Genomic DNA, 22,640 nt, shown 5'->3' with positions numbered 1-22,640 from the left:
CCTTAAGACCAGGCTGCAAGTGATCCTACAGGGCAAGCTTTTCAAAAGTAATTGAGTTAGGAGGAGTGTGAGATTTAGTAAGAATGCTGAACATAGATCATTCAAGTGCCTTATAAAATCCCATTGTGACTTTATAATAAAGATGGCTCCATGCCGTCCTTTACAAGACGTAAACTGATAGAATTCCAAATAAATAGGTTGCTAACTGTTTTCAATCTCAAATTCACCTCCACCCAGCTCAGTCTTTTGTGGAACTCTACTGCAAATGGGAATTTGAGGTAGCACTTCCATATTATAACTTAGTCAGTATAACAGGTGGTCACTGCTGTACATGACAGTCTTCCTCCTCTGCCCTCCTACCTGACTCCTTGTCTGTGTGCTTTCACAAGAAGATAAAATAGCAGAAAAAAAAAATGAGTTACATCTTTTCGTAGATGAAGTTCTGTTGACTCACCTCTTTGAACAGACTAACTGCGGAGTCAGACAAGTACAGCTGAAGGGAAGGAGCAGGATTGCTCTTCGCTGCAGCAATTGTCTGTCAGTCTGGCTTAGGTACAAAAAGAAAGCACACCAACATTGGAAATACCAGCTTTAAATAGTTCTCTCTCCCTTCCAAATCTCGTACCTTACCAACATCTGATTTGATGCAGCATTTGTCTGAACATCACAAATCCCTGTGAGGCATGTGTTGTGGACTGCATCAGCTGGCTCATCAGTGGTACTATCAAGTTGCATAAGCTTTCTATAGCTAACATTCAGTAATCGTTTGGAACCCTAAATCCTGTGGGAGGGAAACATTCCAGTAAAATATCTAGCATCTGAACCCTGTACCTGCAAGTTATTATTTTTTTTGCATGCTGTCTTTGTATATATTTAAAAAAAAAAAAAAAAAAAAAAGCTAAGTGCTCATTTTGGCCCCCACCTTCCCTCCTTAAATTTATTCTTGCAGGTTGTAAAAAACAGCCATACTGAAATTTTTAAAAATAGCTCTTGCCTCTACCTCACATCACCATGGTTATCTGAAAGAATCATATCTCTGTGTTGTTATCTTTCACTTCGGTCATATTAAAATAATGGAAATGTGATGATGTCTACACTCTAAAAGATGCATTAGATGTTAACTGTACTTACCTTGAGAAGTGTTTATATATCTCTTCATTTGCTTCATTCGCCCTCATCACACACAGAGATTCAAACACCCCTGTGACCCAGATTCTCAGCAATACCTAATTTCTAAAGAGAATGTGAAGCATCGAATAAACACAAGGCGGTAATCTTAGCCAGTGCTAAAGAATCCATTTATTAAAATCTGCAATCATTTTTTAAGAGCTGCTTTTTGCATCCTGGGTGCAAGTAATATTGGTTGCTGTTGTAAAAATACACAGATAAATAGATAGCCCCGGGAGGCAGAGTAATGCAGGTATTTTTACAGAGCTAGTGCTCTTTTTACTACTAAAAGCATCTTAAGAACCGATTTCTTACATGAAGTTACTAACTCCACCTAGAAGGATAGCACTTTACAAGTCATGTATTTAAGCTATGGGAAAATTGTATGAATTTCACATACTGTCTTAGAAAAAATCACAAGATTTGTGGCATTTAAGCATCATGCAGATTGCATTGAAATGAGCAGTCTTCTAAAGGGGATAGCAGTAAATGCTTTGTGAGCTGGTCAGTGCAGGAAACGGATATGCTCCTGAAAGATTTTACTAGAAAGAGAAGCATATGGTTTTATGAACCAGAATTATGAACCTAATTTCCTTTGATTATTTTTTTAATCTTAAATTAGAAATAGCTATTTAGAGCCCACATCCAAAATGGCATTCATCCAGAACACTGCCTTGTTTGGCCACTGGAAATCCCTAAGCACATCTTTGCTGTGCAAGTAGCTTGTGCACCTGGCTGTGTATTCTGCAAACCTCAAATGGGAAACCTTGGTTTGCAGCTTGGTGTTCTGCATGTTTGTGCACCTATCTCCTGTTATCAGAAGATTATTATTAAATATGCAATGAGACTGATCGTGACACTGGGATGGGAAAACTCCTCTTCTGAGCAGTTCATTTTCCGCAAATCTTTACTACTTTCCTCCAGTTATTTGGCAAAATGTTTGAGCAAGAAGAGATTTTGGGCTTGTTGGAGAAGTGCTGAGCTTGGACCACCATTTTGGCGGAGCTGGTTTTTATTTCCTCAGTTGCACAACTGGATTGATGTGCAAGTCCATTATTTTCAGTAATCCTGTTGTTCTTCTTGTTCTTGTTTTCTTCAGTGAGCCTTTTGAGGATCAGTTTTCTGACTGAGGCAATGTATACAACAGTTTTGTTGTTATGCCCCAGCCCCCCCTTGAAACTGTATTTGAACAAATTGGATAAAGTCTGGTTCTGGGTTCAGTTTTGATTTTTGATTGGTCTTTTGGTTACAGAGAGATTGTGAAACTCTGCAACTAGGTGAATAATTTTGAGTGAGGTAGATTTATTTGGAATAAAATGCTTATGAGCTATTTGTTCTTATACAATGACCGAAATTGTAAGACAGGAAGGTTTATTGGACTGCCAGAGTACTGGTCTGAAACTTCAGATGATGGAGAAAAAGCAAACAAACAGGTACTGGTCTGTTATAAAGCCTACCCACATGTTCTCAAGTAGGGTGGAGAGCAGCTGCAGCCCAGGGGATTCCCATGCCAGGGTAGAGAGTTGCCATCCATTCACTTCTGAGTTTGATATGCCTCAACTGATAAGACAGAATGAAATATCACAAATATGCCTTTAAAATGAACTGTGGAGGAGAGGGGGGAAAAAAATAAAATAAAAATGATTTTTCAATCTTATTTCTGTTTTTATTTTTTGTTGTGAGAATTAGGACATACTAAACAGCATACGGTAATTGACTAGTTAAAGCTGATTAGCTTCAGTGTAGGACTTGGTTCTCATCCTAGCCTTTAACTGTGTCCACAGAGACCAAGATATGAAAGACTTGTCAGTTGTATCAGAGTTTGCTAGTCCATTAAAGGGGTTGTGAAGAGCATTGAGGGTGATTGAGTGGTCTGGTGTGGGACATGCTAGCTTGAATGTTACTGACTCGAGAACCTCTGATCTCCCAGAGCCACAGCACAGTAAACTGATGCTTCTATAATCCACAGCTGTCTTACTTGTCTACATTTAATTAGAGCTGCATCGATGGTAATAAGTCATTAGATAAAAGTTGCATGCAAATAAAATGGAATGCAAGTCTTTATACAAAAAATTACTTGTTTTTCTCAGATTAAAGGAAAAACTGTGGCCTGCTTTTCAAAGCTTAGACTCAATCAAGAATTAACTTCATAAAAGAGTAGATTTTTTCAGAATGTTTGTGTATATATGACAAGTGATATGTTTTAAAATAATACATGCATTTTAAAACTAAACAGAACGCCCCTTTTTCTGAGGTTGAATATTATGAATCTTGGTACATGTAATTGTTTAGGTAGATACTAACTGATTTAATTGGGTTTAATGCATCTAGTTGTAATTTATTCTTTCAAAGATGTTAGTTCTTTGCAGAAGTAAAATTTACTGAGTAGTGCTTAATTCCTCAACAAAAAGTGACAGTGCATCTTTGTTAGACTGCTAGACAGTTGCATTGTAAAGGCCTTTAAAAAATAATAAAATTGTTTGTTTTTAAATTCTCAAGCTAAAAGCTTGAGGCAAGCTTTAAAACAGACCATTCCCTGTTAGTTTGCTGTATCTCCATCATTTGAGGTTCCATACCAGTATTTGGTCTTCTGAATACAAAAAGGAGGTCACCAGAGCTAAGCCACAGTGTAAAGAAAAGTTTTGAGGGCCATAGTTTGTTGTTGTTGTTTTTTGTTTGTTTGTTTTTACTGGAAATCTGTGTACTTTTCCTCTTTAAAATATCCATTTCAGTTCTATATTGTTATTACTGTAGTCAGTGACAAGCATACAGCCACACTAAGTATTATTATTTTTTTTTTTTAGACCAAAGCAGAGGTAACTTTATCTACATTATGAAGGAGCATGATAGGAATTTGTTTGAAAAATGAAGAGGAATTGTAGGTTGTAATACACAGCAAGTCTGCTTATAAATCTTCTTTAAAGGATTTCAGTGTAAGATTGAAATGCTGGAACAGTAAACCATGTATTTGCAAAAATGCTTGTAGCTAATAGGAAAGGACTGCCTGTGATGAATGTTGAATCGTAGCCATTTCTGATCGATTTCTAACTTTAACCATAGAAATGGTGCTATGGCTTTAATGGAAGAAAGCTTCTTTAGAAACAAACAAAACACAAGCAAACAAAACAACAATAACAAAAATCCCATGTGCATTATATTAATATTATAGCTTTTATTGAACAACAGGTTTCACCTGTATAATAGAAAAGATAATTTGTAGAACTAACAGAACTTTTGTAGGGAGGTGCATGTATTTTTTTCCTGGAAATGGGCTAACTATCCATTGTCAAAAATGTAGCACATTGAGTTCATATCCAGATTAAGACCAATCAATCCATAGGTTGTGGAAGAGACTAAGTGTAAGTAGATCTCAGTGTTTTCAGAAATAAGTGAGAAATTTAATTCACCACACCAAAATTCAGAAAATTCACAAAGCACTACCTGAAAGCCCCCATCCCCAAAAGCCAAAATAAATTAGAGCAACAGAAATCCCTCCAGTCACTTTCACTAGAGGAAGGAGAAAAAGACGTGTTCATATGTACACGTGTGCAGACACTGTAGGAAGAAAAACTGAAATATGTAGGTCCCTCACCTACTACCACATCTGATTCTTGATGTTCTGTTGCCTGCAGCAGAATTCTCTCAGGCATAGATAAGCAGCTTTTTGGAAGAAAGACTAAACACTTGCTAGAAAAAAAGAGAAAAAAAAAGAAAAAAAAGCAAACATTCCTGTTGGATTCCTTATGTTCTCCCTTGCTAGAAAAAAAGTCTTTAGCGCTACAACCAGCTTAATCCAGCAAAAAACATTGTTCTGGCTGTAAAGGGCATTTCCATTTCTCCTGTACGGTTTCTTCTTTCCAGCCCACACACTCACACTTGTGAGTTCATGCAGCCACGTTACAAACTGGGTGTGGGAATTCATTCACCTTAAAATTAGGCTTTCTCCAGAGGTTCCCTTTCCTGGGTCAGTTTGCAGGGTGCTTGGTCCTTTGGTTGAGTGCCCAGAATAATCCCTGAGCAGCAGGAATGAGCAGTCAGGGATGAGGGCGATGGCAGCAGCCCGGATGAATGCCAGATGGAATCGATGGGGACACCTTAGCTTTTCCCTTACATACATTAGCAGAAAAGGGCCATTTATGTACAGCAAATACAGTGCTTTGTGGGAAGCTAGGAATTGGCATAATGGCATATGCGAATATTTTGGGCTTCTGAAAAGGCTCCGTCACAAGCCTGCAAGCAAATCTACCTCCGTGGGAGACTAGTAATATTTCTGACTCAGCCCAAACTAGCGTATGAAAACATCACCAGGAGGCACACAGCATAGGCTAAGCCTTCCCCAAACATACAGCACCAAGTCTGAGAAAGCAAGAGACAAAGGGAGCTGGTGTGATAATTTGGCAGAAACCGGGAATATCTTGTTCATTTTCAAGTTTGTGTGTTAGCCTAACCATCAGTATTATGATTACATTAATTTTAATTGCAGATACTTGTTACCCGTTGCAAACATATTTGTTATCTTTTCCTGAGTACCTTTACGTATAGTTTTGCAGTGACCTTACAACCCTTAGAGGTCCCTATGTGTGGTTGTTCAATGCCTGTTACATGCACTGAACACACACTACATTCTCTTTCAGGCTCATGAGGGGGTTATGTGTTCCTAGCTGAAACAATTTAAAAGATTACTGACTTTCATTGCCTTTTCTTGGTGTCTCTGAGTGGAAGGAGGCAGTACATAATTGCTATAGAATGTATTTTTCTTAAACCAATGGAGATTTCTGAGTGAGAGTCCAGAGTTCTTCCTCACAATTTACGGTATGTTGCTGCTGCAATGTGAAATAAATGAAGGAAGTGGTGAATTGCTTCTAGTAATAGCACTACATGCTTGGGTTTAAATAAATAAATAAATTGCAGACTCTTTTCTCTTTAGATTAAAATGAATGGCATGAACTGCAGCTGTTGGGTGTTCTGTTTGCATCGTGACACTTCTCTATTGTGAGCTTGTCTTCCCCCAATAGCAATGCTGTGTTTTGCATGAATAGACCCAGACTTATACTGAGGATGGAGAGGAGGCTGTGTAGGTTTGTCTTTTGTGGCAGTAGTTGTCTTGCAGTTACTGAGTTTCCATCATTCTATTTCACGTGGTGAAAAAGTCACACTAAAGGAGCATTCAAAACGCTCACTGAAACTTGAGGGTTAGCTCTCCTGCCGTGGTTTTAAGAGGGAGATTACTACTAAGAAGTTAGTCTGTGGCAGACAAAAGTCTTCCTCACGTAGCTGTGAAATCTACAGATCGTGCCACCCCTGGCTGCTCTGTCCCATCCAGAATTCACCTTTCCACAGCTCCTGTTTAAAAAAACATGCCTGGTATTTCCCATAGCTGATTAGCAAGAGCTCCTTTCAAGGAGCTCTTGGCAAAACCTAGATTCAGGAGCCCTCAGCAGAGAGACAGTAGCAAAGAGCTTGAGAATAACCTCTAGTGGTGCTGCTCCTACAGCACACATCTGTCTGCAGCCTTAGTGCTTCTTGATTCAATTAACACCTGGCAAATTGACCTTCTCAAGGGGTTGAGGGGCTTTCGGTATGGATTCTGCTGCCTTTTGATTCTGCCAGTGTCTCAAATGAATAGCTTGCTCCAGGTTACTTGTCTGCATTGTGTGGAGCAGGCTTGTTTACTCTGAAATCTGGAAAGCCTCCCAAAAATAGCACATGCACAATTCTGTCTTCCTGGGAGTGCTTCGTTGCTCCTGTTTCATGCAGAACAGGAAGCTTGTCATTTTCTGCTTGGCAAGACTGAGACCTCATATTGTGTGGGTGAAGAACAGTTGCTCACAGGAAGAAGAGAGAGAGTGTCAGAACTAAGGAAGGCAGTTATAGAGCTATGTTTTGTCATCAAAAAAGGAGGCTAAAATGAACTAGATTACTGGACTCAGAAATTATAAAATAAAGCAGGTGTGCATAGTGCCAGAAGGCTGAGAGAGCTTCTGAGTCATCAAATCTCATCCCTGCTATCACAGACAACTGTGTCACATAATCCTATATAAAAATTTATCATGCTTTCTCTCAGAACATTTCTCTCAGACTAGAGGGAAACTTAGAGGTAAATAGATTCTTTTTTTCTCCTGTTATTCAGGTCAGCTAAATCCTCGTTGCAAAATGGTGGGTATCTCCCTGCTTTAAGATCTTACTTCATGGGAGTAAAGATTAAATTACTGTGAATTTTTGAAGTCAGAAGTGATGACAGGATTGGAATGCTGATCTGAAACCAAAAGCACATAAAGTGGTGAAAAAAAGCCCTATAAGCAGATGTTGAAGAGAACTAAAAACATTGAGCAGAAAAGGAGGACAAAGTGATTGAAGAGTCAGGATAGCTTCACTCGGAGCTGACCTGAGCATCTTTTTATCTTGTGCATATTAGCTGTGGGTCCTTTCCAATACCATGGCATTTGGATATTCCAGGGGAAGTTTGTACCTATATGCTCCAGGTAATTGCAAAACCTGATGGTTTGTTGCTAGCCAGCTTTTAATTCTTCACATGCAGGTGAGCAGTTCTGCCTTGCAGGGTAGGCATCTTCCCCTTCTTTCCTGGTGTTTGTCTCCCCTAGGCTTGTGTGCTCTCCCATAACTGTCTGGCCAACCATCATTATTAAAATTGTGGATCCTATTTACATGCTAGCTCTGTATAGATCAGCCTTCGAGTTTTGCCATCCTCTCTTTGATATTTATGATTGACCCTGTCTGTCAGTTTGTTTAGGAGAAGAAACTGTAGTTTTGAAACAAAACGTCTGTCTACTCAAATATTTCTGCCTTCCATACAAGGAATAGGATATCTGGTATTTCCCTATCAAGATATCTCCCTATCAAAAAGGGTGGGTATCTTGATTTTGTTCTCTATCGAGACATCTCCCCATCTTAATAGGGAGATATCTTGGTACAGTAATTTCTGACAAGACTTAAAATTGAGAAGATACGCTTTTTAAATCTTTATATTCACAAAGTATATCTCAAAAGTGGTTGAAGGACATTAAATATTACTGTGTCCTAGGAAGGTGTCTGAGGCAAATTTCAGGGAGAAAGGAGCAGCAGCTCAAGTAAGCCTGAGGGAAAAAGAGTCCATCATAATTCTGAGCAGAGAGGCTACTAGTCTCCATCCAGGGTAATCTGCATCTGATTCTTTATGATGGTTTTCTTCCCTTTACTGTTTCTCATTTGAAATATCACTGCTGCAGAGCAAGCAAAACTGTCGCATTATCTGCCCTCAATGGGTATAATGATGGTGGGAAGATGACTGGTGGCTTTTGCCTGGGTAAATTTTTTTCCTTTTGGGAGGCTTTTGTCCACTTAAGAGTGTAGAGAGAAAGGAGAGGTACTGAAGTCATGCTGGTTCTCAGTCCTGGGAAGCTGTAGGGCAGCCAGGTACAACAGTTCCCATTCAGTAGGACCTTGCCTCAAACCTGCTCTAAAGATGTTCTTGCCCAGGGCACACGATAAGCATATGGTCATTGTCTTTAAAGAATTTCCTGAGAATATCTTTAAAAACTGCCCATGCCTCACTGTTTGCTGAAATCAAGAGCTTTTTCGTCTTATTATATGGAAGTTTGGGTCACTAACCAAGTAATTTTTGAATTAGCATTTGCTAGCTGAAGGTAATGAACAATCATAAGCATACAGGCTTAAAAAATGTTTTTTGCCATCTAATTTGCAGCAGCTCCCCATTTTGTATTTAATTTTTAAGTAAAGTAAATCAGTTGGAACCATCCTGTTTGTTTGTTTTCAGCTGCTGCAGAAGATGCTGCTAGCCTCTTCATGAGCAACTGGAAAACAGCACTGATAATGCTGAGAATTGCTTTTTCTTGTGCAGGTGACATAGTTGCAGGCAGGCTTCTTTGTGGGATAATCATTCCGAAGAAGAAATAAAAAAATCAGTTTCATAGTTTTAGAAACTGTTCAGTTTAACTAATGCACTTTTTTTTTTTTTTATTTAACTCTTCATAATAAAGGCCTTGGATATCCATATGCAGGAATACTTATTAGTGGAGATTCTACATGACTTGAAAGATGAAAGTTCAGAATTATTAATTACGAGAATGAATGGAAATACTTGGCAAAATATCGTACAGTCCATTAGCCAAATTTCAGCAAGTAGGAGGAAAAAAAAAAAGGTTTATTGGCTAGCAAAATGAAAGAGCTCAAGGCCAAGTCTATTGAGCTTATTTTAATGCAGCACTACGCTTTTTCTTTCAGAAAACATTACTGTACAAAGTGACTCTAAAGGTCAGGGTGGTTTAGATGAGACTAATTGAATTAATCCTGAACCACAGCTTTCTCTAGAAATTTATCTCTTAGGGAGGGCAAAGAAAAGAAGCAGACTCCTTAAATTCATGCGTGGATTATTTGTATGCCATATTTATCTACTCTATATAAATGTATAGTACTTCCATACAAAGGATAAAACTGTGAAATAAAAGGTCAGGACTGGGTTCTCGGCTGGTGTAAAAATGCCATAGCTGCTGCATTCAGGACAGCTGTGCCAACAAACAGCAGCCTAACACAGGCTGGCCTTGGATTCCAAACTGTGTTATTAGTGGCTGTACTTTCATCCCTCCTCTAAAACTCATCCATCCTCTGAAACACTCAGCTGGCTGTCCTGTGCTCTGGCACTGCAGTTAACTTCCCAAGGACAATGGCACTCTAGGGGGAGATTCTAAGGATGGTGGTGGTTCAGGACCCCAGCGTGGCTGCTAGGAAATACATCGCTGAATTTCTGCAAGGTATGCCAAGGGTATTACCCTGGAAATCACGTTATAAAACATTCAGCGGTTGAAGCAAGCAGTAGCAACTTTCTATTTTCTAAGACTATTATTGGGATAGTAAGATATCTGTGTGTACAAAGACTGAGATGCAAAAAAGCAAAGTTGGTCAATTTACTGCTCTGTTTTATGACAAGCACCTGAAGGTTGTTTGTTTTGTTTCTGAATGAGACAACAAATGTGTGACATCTCTGTCAGAGGTAGATACTAGAGAAACCTTGGGAAGTGGTGATTAGTGTCATGGCAGCTTAGCAGGTCAGGATTCTTTACAGGAGAAAAAAACAAAAACACAAACAAGCAAAAAACAAAATGCGCAAAACGAGGACTTATGACAAGATGCTAGTTCCAAATACATGGCCTGCAAAACACATACCTCTGAAATAATTTAGCAGTGGTTTAAAATGTTCTGGGAGTAGGCTCCCTGCGGTGCAGTCAGACTCCTAGGTGGCTTCAGGCAAGTCCCTTTGCCTCTGCTTTGCTTAATGGTGTTCCCTGTCTAGCCTTTCACCTGCTGCGTGCTTCCCCCTCCTCCTTCTCCTTCCTTACTCAAGCTGTTTGGCACCTTTTAACTTTTAAGCAGCTCAGGAGTCGCACTCAGGTGAGATCACTGGAGCCTGGAAGGTGGGAACTTCCATAGGTCCTTGCTGGGACCAGGACCACAGGCTGTAGACTCCCCAAAACCTGGGATTATTTCCTGGTATGTGCAGAGTTTTGCACTTCAGTCCTAATCTCACATCCAGCTGCTTGTATAATAAAAATAACTTCCCTGCTTATGCATTACCTGCACAGAACATGCTGGAGTACTACCAAGAGCACTGCCTGAAAGAGAAGCTGCAGTGCAGAATGGTTTTTCAAGTGTGCTGGAGATTTATTTCTAAGATGGTTTTGGTTTCAGAGATGTTTCTCTCAATTCTGCAGTCTCTCTGGGAGCCTCAGACTAGTCCTAGTGACTGGTAGTGTAGAAGATGGGCAAGAGAGAGAACATGGGGTCTGGCAGGGAAAGGGGGAGAGAGAAAGAGAAGATAGCATAAACAGGAGCAATGAGGAGGTTTGCCTGAATCACTGGTAGCTGGGAACTCCTACACAAATTTTCTGATGGTAAGAGAAAATAAAAACCCTGAGGACAGTTGGAAAAAAGTCCTTCGTTTCTGTGTGTGCCAGTGCTTCTCGTGCCATTCAGAGATTTCCAATCTGATCCTTAAAACTTCTAGCTGCAGCTAAGCTTAGAAGCATGAACAGTGACAAGTTGGTCATTACTGCTGAAAATGTCAAAGCATTGAATAATTGACCTTAGTGCCTCCTCAACAACTAAACAATGAATTTCGTGTTATGAGCAGATTGTTTATGGTGCTGGTAATTAAACCCCAGTGCAATATATATTTAAAAATGCAGCACTCCCTTGCTGAGCAGTTTAAGCCAGAGCACGAATATTGACTTCTACCACAAATACTGTACAAATATCTGCAGTTCTCATTTGACTTGAAGATGAAGCCACACTCCTAATAACAGTTTTCTCGTACTCTAAATAGAGAAGGAGTGTGACTGCATGGGTAATCTGCCACCAAAGAGATGGGCTATGGAATCGCTTCATTTCATATGATGGCCGTGCTTTTTCTTTATAAATTTTGGAGGGGAGAGGAAAGGTCGTCCTTTATTAATGGCATAGCATCATTCCAATGTGTCAAAAGTGCTCAAAAGGTCTGCACCTCTAAACCTTCATATGGAAAGGAGAAATACTGTTGCTTTGGATCTCTTTATTATAGTAGGATTATTTCAGCCTTAAAAGAACTTACACACACATTCCTTTTCAGCCTTTCAAGAGAGGTTTTGTTTTGTTTTCCACCCTCCTGTTTTCCAAAATAAACTACAAATCTGTAATTTAGAAGCCTCCTTCAGACTAGGACATATCAGAATAAAACCTCTCTCACTGCTGGTTCCAGCAAATTGAAAAAACACAGTAAATTAGAACAGCAGGTGGCAGGTTGGCACCATTGGTGAGTGCCATATACTGGAAATAAAAAACATCTGAAAATCTGAGTTTGTCCCAGTATAGATAAAGCAAGAGAGATCACATCCATCCCTGGAAACACAAAGTGTATAGCACCTCCAAATGCAAAGGATTTTTACCTCATTCTTGCATGTCACCTTTCCTGCTAAGACTTTTAAGTGTTTTGCCTTTAGTTTTCTTTATTTTGGTGAGCTCTGGTTTTGCCTCCTTTCCTGAAAACTGCTGTTGCTTTGTCTTCCCCATTCATATTCTTTTTTCTTTCTTTTTTGCTGCATGGAGACTCTCTGCTGTACAAGTGTAAGTATTTTTTTAGCTCTGCTGTTTCTGGCCTACTTGTTTGCGTTTTTGTGCTCCATTTGCCTCTGTACTACTGTGTTAGTCTCCTGGGAGACTCTAGTGCCATCCATCTGCACTTACAAAAAGAAATAGGCAGCAGTTTAGGAATGAGATTGGATTTTACAAGAAGGCTCAGCCAGCACAGCCTTTGAATTTAAAGCATCCCTTGACTTTGAGACCAAACCAAAGCAGAGTGCTGATGAGATCTAAGCAGCAGTGTTGCTGCTCAGAAAGAGAATCTATCACTTGGGTTTTCTGTTCAAGCATCACTCAGCTTGATGAAACAACGGCTTAAGAGTGAGCATAAACTAGGGTTTTCTTGACATAGCAAGTTCCAGGTGGAAGAGATGTCATGGGTTATCTCTGAGTTTGGGCAGGTGTGTTTTCTTTGTCTGATTGAATCGCTTTGAGATTTTGAATGCTCTTCTCACCTGCTGCCACCCTTAATGTCTTCTCAAAGATAAAAATCCTTATGTAGTTTTGCAGGAAAAAGAGCTGGGAGGAGATGGGTTGGGGAGCTGAATTTTGAGAGAGAGGGAGAAGTTGTTCATTAATTCAAGTCTTTCAAGAGGGCGATGACAGGAGAGTCATGGAGGATCTCTATTAGGATTGAATATAAATGATTCTGGAGGAGGAGGAGAAAAAGATGGGAATGGGCACATTCCTGAGCACTGAGAGCAGTTCCCATTAACTGTATCATTAAGGGATGTAGTGTCTAAGACCCTGTTGCTAAAGTCGTATAATTTTCTAGCACTGGAAACAAAGCTTTAAGCATTTAAAATGTGATCTTAGTTGTTTTTAAGCCCTAAGAAACTGATGTTCTTCCATATTCGGTAATACCACTTAAGAAAACTCAAGAGTGTTCAGATAGCTTTGTGAAGAAGGGAGTCAAGAAGAAATCTGGAGCAGTGATCCATTTAAGAAGAGATCTTAGGAGTTTAAAGGTAGCTTGGACACATGAAACTGCCTAACTCTAAATTGGCCTCTATGTACGCCTGAGGGGTAACTCCATGGAGCCATCCCCAGAGAGAGCTGTGACATGAGTGCATGTAGACTTCCACGAGGCCTTCTGAGAAATAGAGGTACACAGTTGATCTTTTGAGCTGTTCTGCCAGGCAGCTGCAGTGTGCTCACAGAAAAGTAGGCAAAGCAAGGAAAAAGTTCAGGAGGTGGCCTGCTGTGGTGGAAAGTTGCTGGAAGATGTGGAGGCTGTCAAGGAGGGGAGGTTGATGCCAACAGCTATTCCCCTGGACAGGCCTTGGCTTGAAAGGTGAGGCAGTAGAGCTGAGCTGTGTTTGTATGGCCAGAGGTGGCGTGAAGGCACAAGCTGTGCGTGTGCCCAACCTGAGCTGCTTCCTTCAACTATGGGAAGTGGGGCTGAGACTGAGGAGAGCCAAGATCCTTCCCTAGGACTTCAGACATCTCCTCTGGTAGTGAGACGTGCTGTGCTGCTGTAGCGTGCTTCACACTGGCTGAGATATGAAGCAGAGATTGTTTAATATTTCGTAGAAGGAGCACACTGGCCTATTTAAATTAGTGCTTTGACCCACTTTGTTCTGCGTGCTCTCAAGAAAGTTCACTTAACAAGAAGTGTTTCATCTGTGCACTTCCTAAACAGGCTAGACAACAGAAGGTTTTCCAATAAAAGTGTGTGCGTAGCTGCTATATTCATGCTGTTAAAACAAATGGCAGGCATCTCTGTCCCTCTGCCTTTATCCCCAGCAACCAAGCTGCTGATGGATCATGCCAGGCTGACAGGAAGTTACAGCAATGATAAAGGGTTATGAGCACCAGCACAAGCTCTGCAGGGTCATCTGGGGGCTCTTTCTCATTTAGGAAGGAAGGTGGAGTCATCCTGTTCCTGGCTGTCAGGGGGATCTTGGAGAGTTAAGTCACTACACAGAGGCCTCAAAACTTGCCCAATGCAGGGCTCTCAGCTTGTCTGCGTTCATCCAAGAGCACTCTGGACATGGACATGCAGTTCCTGAGCTATCAGAAGTCTCCTGTCAGCCTTGTTTCCTGTCTTCCTTCCTGATCTTCTTCAGCACATGAATTGCAGCATTATCCAGATGTAATTTCCAGTTGCACCACCAGAAAGAAGTTGCAAGCAGACCAAAATGAGTGTAAATACACATTAACAGGAGAAATAGGGTGCAGATGGAAGTGCAACTGGTGGTGACTCCTAATTGCTGTACCCCAAATGCTGGGCTGCTGCAGCTCGTCATCGCATGAGGTGCAAATGCCTTCTGCTGTTCCAGTTTCAGATGAGCCCAGTTTTATCATGAGACAAACCCTGCATTTGGTTTATTGCTAGCTCTGAAAGTAGCATCTGACCTTTTACTGCAGTAAGCACTTTGCCTGCTCATTAGTTTCGTGGTACATTTCCTCAGGTAGCAAGCGATTTCCTGTCTGATCACAAAGTTACTTTATTATGAACTGATGCTTGTCAAATGTCATGTAGAAACCTGCAGCTGAAGGTATCTTATTCTCCCAGTGATATTCATGGCAGCAAAAACACAGCTCTGTTGCATGGGCAGTGCTATCACTGCCCGCTCTGTAATCTGACTGCCCGTTTCTGATGTTGAGAAGACAGGTAATACCTCTCCCGTTCTAAAAATCTGTCATAACCCCGAGCAAAACCCTGTGAATAGTGACATAATAATCCTTCTCACTACTTCAGATGGGAACATAAATTCAGTACGTGTGAGCGTGGGCACTGAACTTTCCATAAGGAAAAACTATTACATGCCTAACTTTAAAAATTCACAATGCCTGAAGTTTCAGTACCAGCTATGCCTTTTCTGGCTCTCCTAAAATTGATAATACTAAACTTGATTAACAATTCTGTTGATGAGTTGTGAGCCATAACATAACCCAGCTTCCTGACTGGCATTCCACATTTGAAGTCATTAGATAGGGCTAGAAGGTAAGTGGAAGTATTCGAAGTATGCAGATGTCACTGAAGCCAGCACATACGACTGCCACAAAGAGAACCTATCTTTACAGGAGCCAAGTAACTTTAAATTAACTCCTTGGGAAACATGCGGCTCAGCTGTTGGTTTATAAGGCTCACAATGCTGAGCTACGTTAAAAGGTTCAGAATTGACAACACACTGTTTCCTGTAGCAAAAAGTCTTTATTGCCACACAGACTTTCAGAAGAGGTTAGGTAAGAAAATAAGGGCAGCTTTCTTCCAAAAATAACAAAACCAGGTCTTAAGTCTGGGTATTTGTGCTCTAAAGGCAGCGTATTCCTTTTTCTGGTAATGTGAAGGTGAGAAGAATAGCACGTAACTTATCGTAGATACTCTGAATGTATGTAAAGGCAACTTTACAACTTAGCATATCTAAAGTCCAGGGAAGTTGTATGTTTGCTGGTGGTATCGCTAACCCTGGCATGGTATTTATGGTATTTTGAAGGGCTGCATGCTCCAAGACTATATTTTCCTAGGGAAGCTTGGTGAGCTGTGTGATTGTATCCAGAGGCATAGACACCTGGATTTTAATCATTCCCAGAGGCATGTCATTAACTGAGGAATAGTATTTTGTGTCAAAAGTAAAGGCCAGAAAGAACAAGGAAGAGACAGTCGATGGTATTGTCATTAACTGCAATAGAGAACACAGTAATTACTTAAATTTTCTGTGCCTCGTAATCCCGTGTGCAAAGGTGTGGTTTTAATAGTTACCTTGTTTTACAGTTGGGGATCAATGAATTAATGCTTGGACAATTAAATTAATTATCCTGTTTACAACACGAGATTTTAATGGGAAGAATAACTGCCTCCCTGCTTCGTTTTCAAAGTCGGTTCAACAAAATGCCAATTTAGAAAAAGTTATGAATGTTTGAGAAGGGGAGGAAAAAAAAACATTCCTTCCTGCTATTAAATCCAATCAGATCTCGAGAGCAGATTTGCTGTGTAGAAAGGAAAAAGTGTTCCTTGTTATTTCTTCTGTCTGCTGAAGTCCTTTGTTTTTATTTTATATTGACAGATGACTCCTAAGTCAAAAAGGAAAAGCATCCACAGCAGAATGCTCCGGCCGGTGTCCAGAGCTTTTGGTAAGTGAGAATTTCTTAAAACCTTTCTGCTTCTTTGCTTGCTGAGATTCTTCTAGATAGTTCTTTATTCAGAAGCACAGAAGACTGTCCCTCCCTCCGGAATGCATTTGAGGCCATGTTGCTTGCTTTGTTTCGTGAATCTTCTGGTGTGTCTGGTAGTATGTGCTTGCTCGCAGTGCTCTGTCTGCTCACGAATGTGTTGTGGCTGAGCACATTCTCTAAACGTGTTCATAACTGTTTACCCCCAAAGAGAGGAATGGCATTGTCTTTTTGTTTTAAACAGCATGTTAAGTCTAATTAGAAAGTTTTGATTTCTCTTAGAAATGGAATTTGATCTAGATAAAGCACTGGAAGAAGTACCTATCCATATAGAAGACCCACCGTTTCCTTCCAGCAGGCCGGACAAACGAACTTCTGGATTCATTTCAGAGCTGCCATCAGAAGAAGGGAGAAAACTCGAACACTTCACAAAATTAAGGCCCAAAAGGAATAAAAAGCAGCAGCCCAGCCAAGCAGCAGTGAGTCTACATTGAAATCCTGTTGGTGATGTTGTCTGTTGATTGCTTTTTGCCATGAGTTACATCTTGCAAAGTAATGAGGACAAATGTTAAAGTTTTAAAAGCTATAAGCAACTTCTTAGTTTTTCTTCTGGTATTCAGGTATTTCAGTGTGCAATCCCCATTACAATCCCTGTGTCTTGTTTGACACAGCCTAAATCCAGGGTTGCTTTTATCCTTTTTTATTTACTTTTGTTTTTTAATGGGGAGCAGTTTCTGGAAGTACATGGAGCTTTCACAGGAAGCTCATGAAATACAATGAAACATTTCAGTTACATTGCAAGGGTTTAAGTCCTTTTTTTTTTTCTGCCTTCTTCAAGACTTGGTAACTTGGCTTGGATTCCTATTTCTGTCAGCTCTCAGAGGAGCTACCCTGTGACACCCAGCTTCCCACAGCTCCCTAGCTGAAGGTGATGTTTGGGCCAGCAAATCTGCATAGTCACAGATCTGCTTTTCATGCTGGAGCCTGCCTTAGAAAAGCGAAACAGAGCACTATCTGTCTATTAAAGGCATTGGTGTGAACCCAAGTATACGTGTATGGAGTTCCCACAGTTCCATTTCCTTGGCATACCACATCAATGAAGATTCATTTCTGTGATGGTATATCCTCAGGGTATGTAAGGACAGATCTGGAGGAGTTACAGAGCTATCTCCTGGCAACAGAGCAGAGCTGATATGATAAAATAACCCTTATCTAGGGGCAGATATTGCTTCTCTGAATTATAATGCCTAGTAATGAATGTCTGTGGCCTCGTCTGCTGCCTTAGGATTGTTGGAAGAGAGGACCCTTGAAAATTTCCTTAATGCTGGGAAAGATCACATAAGGCAGGTTTTTGCACCACTTGGGAGTGGAGAAACCTTGAAGGAAAGTGGGATATGCAAGCCAACTTTCCATTCCCTTGCCCTTTACAGAGAAGTATAGAGGTAGAAGGAGCACAGACTGGTCTTCACGTTGTAGGGAAAATGCATCTGTGTTTACTCCATCTGATTCCAACTGTGCAGAATGCACGTGCTTTCCCCGTTGCTAAACTTGCTTCCCGTCTGAACATGCTCAGTGCATCCGTGCCACCTGCGTAAGCGTGGGGAAGGAGCGGGGGCATGGGAGGACAAGTGCTCTGCTAATAGGCTGGCAACCAGAAAATAAAATATCTTGCTTGACAGAAACAAAAAGCTTACCTCTTGTTAAGAGGAAGTGCTACTTCCCATGACAAAGCAATGTTCTGGGAACACTCATCCATATTGAATTAATTAGGAAATAGAGGGTTAATAGTTGCAGAAATTGAAACAAACTTTTTTTTTTTTTTTTTTTTTACTTAAACTCATTTGTCCCTGTCTGGTTTTATGGACCATTTAATTCCTTAGTTGTTCAGACCTAATAACAAATCTAAACAAAACTTTAAAAGACTTGAGATGTTTGCTTGATGCTTCCAAAAATGAGACAGACAAATTTTCAAGTCTGGAGTCACGAGTGGACTCTGTCATTGTTTGCAGGGTTGATTTGCTGATATTTTTGCCACTTTGATGCTATAGAAAGCAATGGCTAGAAGCACTTGAGAAGCAAGAGGCACAATCTCAGATCCACACTTTGCCCAGTATGGATCTGGGATTTCAGTCAAGGTTTTGTGTTTTTTGCCCTTACAAGTCATGATTTTCATAGCCAAATTTATGGCTTCATGTCCACCCAGAACAAATGTTTTGGGGGTGTGGTAACTGAATCAAAAGATTAAACTATTTGCATAGCTTTTTTCTTTAAACTTTTATACTGCTTAAAGCAGGACTATTTGGTTGTTTCCTGTTCCCATTATTTCCATTGGGTAATTTAAGGAATCTCAAATGATAGCTGTACTTCTCTGGCTTTGTTGGAAAACAGACTTGTACTCTGTGAGTTGCTGTAGCCTGGAAGCTAAAAAGGAGAAAATGTAAATTTTTAACTTGGAGTGGATGGGCAGAAGAAAGCTTTATAGCTCTGTCAGGGTGTATACTGAAGTGTATACCCTGAAATGAGTGTTGAGAGAAAGAGAAAAGAAGAACTCAGCATCCCCGATAAGCTTCTACACAATATGATGAAACAGTTGTTTATAATTTAGTTTTTGGTGAGATCTTCACCTGATGGGTTCTTCAATCATGTGTGAAGCTCTAGTACAAGAAAGAGATGAGCACGTAACAAGCAGACTGTGATTCACTTTATTTCTTCTTTCAAGCCTGATTCTTCCTTAGTGAAGAACATAGAGGGCTCACCTTTAAAGTCAGGCTAAAAGAAATGTGATAAACACAAACTAACCACCTTTCCCCTTTTCTTTCCCCTTCCCCTAGCATTAGGAGCCTAAAAGATGAAATAAGCGAGATCTTAGTCTTCTACTTTAACATTGAACATTAACAGGCATTAAAATAAATATCTATGAGAAAATTCTGTGCCTTGCATACCTTATTAGACCCCCAAATTTGTGTACATCCTTAGTACATTTTTAGGAACTTGCTGCTTTTTCAGTTGCAAAATATTTTCTGTTTTGAGGTAGATCTCATTTGCAGTGGATTATTGGATTCTTGCATTGCTTCAGGAAATGGACTTGCCTTTAATACATAGATGCTTTTTCTTACTGTCTAGAGAAACAGTTTAATATTCATCCTTAGAAACCATCGAATACTTTCTTATTTCTGCTGATGTCAGTGTCAATCACTTTTTGTCAGGGAAGTCAAACACTTACCTTGGGACACTGATATGACTTTGGTCACTGATATGACCAAAACAGATGTCAGGGCGTGCATGGTTGCCTAGATTCAGATCTTCCATCTGAATCTTCATCTTCAGATCTTCCATCTAAACAAAATCTGCGGAAAGATAACAATGGTGACAAGAGTTTAGGATTTTTTTTTATATATATATTTTTTTTAGAAACCATGTGCTTTTTTAAATTGAAAACATGCAAGTAATAGAGCAGTCTTTACCAAATAGCCTCTTGTCTGATTAGAATTACATTAATACAGTAAGTATCAATAAAGTATTAATTGTTATCTCTGATGACCAGGTAAATACTAGGCTTCTAACAGGGTTCAGCCACTGGAAGCTAAAAAGTTTCACAGATGTGTCAAAGCTTTAGTACATATGCAGTCTGTCTTCTTGGATTAATGAGGCTGGGTTTTATGTTAACTGAGTTTTTAGAGTGTTTGTTTTTATTTTTAGAGGCTTGGAAACAAGTCTGTATTCCAGCTGAAAAGGGAAGCTAGGATTACCCTGAACTGCTATGGCAACTAGCAGGTTCCTTGACTTAAATTATTTCAAATCATGAATCCTACTATTTTGTGGCAGACTAATTCCTGGTCATTAGCACTACCAAGAATACAGCTGGGTTGGGTTTTGTGGCATCCTTTGTAGTCACCTGAAAGGGTTTCATATGTCCTTTAAATTGAAGGAAGTTTCTCTGCTTGTAATAGAGCTTTTCATCAAAGCCATATACAGGAGCTAGACCATATGCAAACTCCTTCCAGGAGATGGCATGTTTGATCTTCAGGAGGCTACAGAAACACCAACTAATCTCAGGGCCTTGGTGGTTGGCAGGTACTGCTAACTCAGCTTCTTTTAGATGCCTTCAGTCATCCACATTCAAAATATGGATGCTGAAACCAAAGAAAGGGGGCAGGTTTTCAGATGCTTGGTGAAAATCTGTGTTTGATTCCTGGAGTGAAACACCGGATCCTGTATTTAGTCTCTCTGCTACTGGATGTTGTGGATTGAATGAATTTTAAAAGGCTCTGTTAGCCCACTGGAGCTCTGTTTCTAAATCTCCAAATCCAGAGCATAGTTTTTCTCTGAACAGAGAAACAAATAGCTGTTGACAATACTTCCTCTGGTTCCTCTTCCTTCTGTCAGGTATCTGCTGGAGTGGCTCCAGAAGGGGATCAGAACGGTCTCATGGGAAGAGTGGATGAAGGTGTGGATGAATTTTTCACTAAGAAAGTCACAAAAATGGATACAAAGTAAGTTAATTAAAAAAAAATATAATTAAGCTATCCTGATATCTGGGAAAGTATCAATTCTAAGTCGTATTTGATTTCTGCTCCCAATATTCAGGGTTGCTTTTGTAAAAGTCAGAAAATACCTTAATAGTCTAAGATACTGTGAATTCAATTACCCTCCATTAACAATGACTACTTTGAAATAAATTGCTTTGGTATGCCATGTGGAGAGGATTATTGACTAGCAGGTATTTGTATAACTCAGTTGGCTTCATATTACCCTTCAGTGGAGCTCATTAGAGCTGAAGCAGAGTGGTGTATTGGTTGAGGCTCTCCTCTCTAGTGCCAGTAGTGCCCACATGGATGTGGCTATCTAGTAAGGATTGATTAGGCACACTGTTGGGGTCAATAACAGTAGATTTATGCTGTTTTAGAAATAAAGATACATTTAACCAGTTTGTAGTACTCCAGATTTAGGAGATATATTTGTTTGGAAGATATATGTGTATTTATCTAGTTTTGTATAGGGGGAAAAATCTGGCTTACACAATTGCTTTGTGCCTGGTTGTTTATTTGCAAGTGCATGCATCTAGAAGTTCTGTCATTAATGTATGTTTGGGTTTATACATTAATGCATACATCAATACTTCCAGAAATAAATGAGGAAGCTAGGGCAAATTCTGGACAGCTTGCAGTGACCCCTTCTGTGCTGTATGAGATGTCCATTAAGGAAAATGGTAGGTGTGAGCTGGTAGACAGCAGTGGCAGGAAAAGCAAGTGTTTTAAAGTCAGTGTGTTGCAAATATTTGTAGTGACATGTGAAGCCATGTGTGACATACTCTGTGTAGTGGTAAAATTGTGGTAGCTCTGAAAAATGGACACACCGGGTTAAGTTCAGGGGACTGGCAGGCTGTGGTATCCTCCTGTGCTTCCCTTGGGCTCATGCCAGCTGCTCGTTTCAGATGTCCCTGTGAACTTGCACATCCCACGTGCATGGCTCAGGGATCTTTTGACAGCCCCCATTAGCTGTCTCCATTTGCTCCACCGGTGGCTCTTCCCAGTTGGGGTGCTTGTATGCAGAAATGCTCTGCTCTGCGCTCAGCTTTCCCCTCAAGTGTGAATGCTCTGCCTGCAAGATGCAGTTTGTAATTTAGACGCGCCAGCTAATGACTGAGCCCAGGGCAACACATAGATCATACAAAAGGTTGGCTTTGCCCAGGAGAAGTCATTCGGTGCTATTTAAAAGAGAAGGGGGAGGGGAGTGGCGGAGAGATTGAAATGTCCATGTCTTTTATCAGGAGACCGTCAACTAAAAGTTCAGACGGCAGCGAGCCCAGTGAAGCAGGTGATGAGAAGAAGAAAAGGGACTCAAGGAAGAGTGGCTTCCTTAACTTAATCAAATCAAGGGGCTCCAAATCTGAACGTCCCCAGACTGTGGTGGTGGCTGAGGAGCCCTCCTCACCCAAGGTTGCTGCGAAAAGCCCAGCTGTGGATACAAATAAGAAGGAGCCAAAACCTGCAGAGCAGAACGGTGGTACGGAGCGATCCGAGGAATTAAAGACGCCAGACTCGCTGGAGGAGGCACAGCCGGATGATGCTGCAAAGGCTGAGAGGGGTGACAGCAAAGGAAGCCCTCAAGGAGGCCGGAGGTATGGCGTGCAGGTGATGGGCAGTGGACTTCTCGCAGAAATGAAAGCCAAGCAGGAGAAGAGAGCAGCCTCTGCTCAGAAGGTGAAGGCAGTTTGATTTCTCTTG

The 22,640-nt window shown here is 40.5% G+C and overlaps 1 protein-coding gene across 5 annotated transcripts in view; it reads left to right on the top strand.

Moving 5' to 3' along the window:
• Nucleotides 1–22,640, top strand: part of CARMIL1 (capping protein regulator and myosin 1 linker 1) — a 185,611-nt gene that overhangs the window by 147,134 nt on the left and 15,837 nt on the right. For 3 of the 5 annotated variants that reach the window (XM_068671309.1, XM_068671307.1, XM_068671308.1), the window contains 5 exons: nucleotides 12,262–12,279; nucleotides 16,308–16,374; nucleotides 16,696–16,892; nucleotides 20,800–20,906; nucleotides 22,184–22,616. In XM_068671309.1, the coding sequence (XP_068527410.1) occupies nucleotides 12,262–12,279; nucleotides 16,308–16,374; nucleotides 16,696–16,892; nucleotides 20,800–20,906; nucleotides 22,184–22,616 (822 nt within the window). The remainder of the gene's footprint in view (nucleotides 1–12,261; nucleotides 12,280–16,307; nucleotides 16,375–16,695; nucleotides 16,893–20,799; nucleotides 20,907–22,183; nucleotides 22,617–22,640) is intronic. The other 2 variants (XM_068671310.1, XM_068671306.1) reach the window with 1 other exon arrangement.

The sequence above is a fragment of the Anas acuta genome, chromosome 2, assembly GCF_963932015.1.
Source record: "Anas acuta chromosome 2, bAnaAcu1.1, whole genome shotgun sequence".
In the NCBI taxonomy this organism is placed as follows: Eukaryota; Metazoa; Chordata; class Aves; order Anseriformes; family Anatidae; genus Anas; species Anas acuta.
The sequence above is the reverse complement of the archived record's forward strand: the minus strand, read 5'-3'. Positions and strand labels throughout refer to the sequence as shown.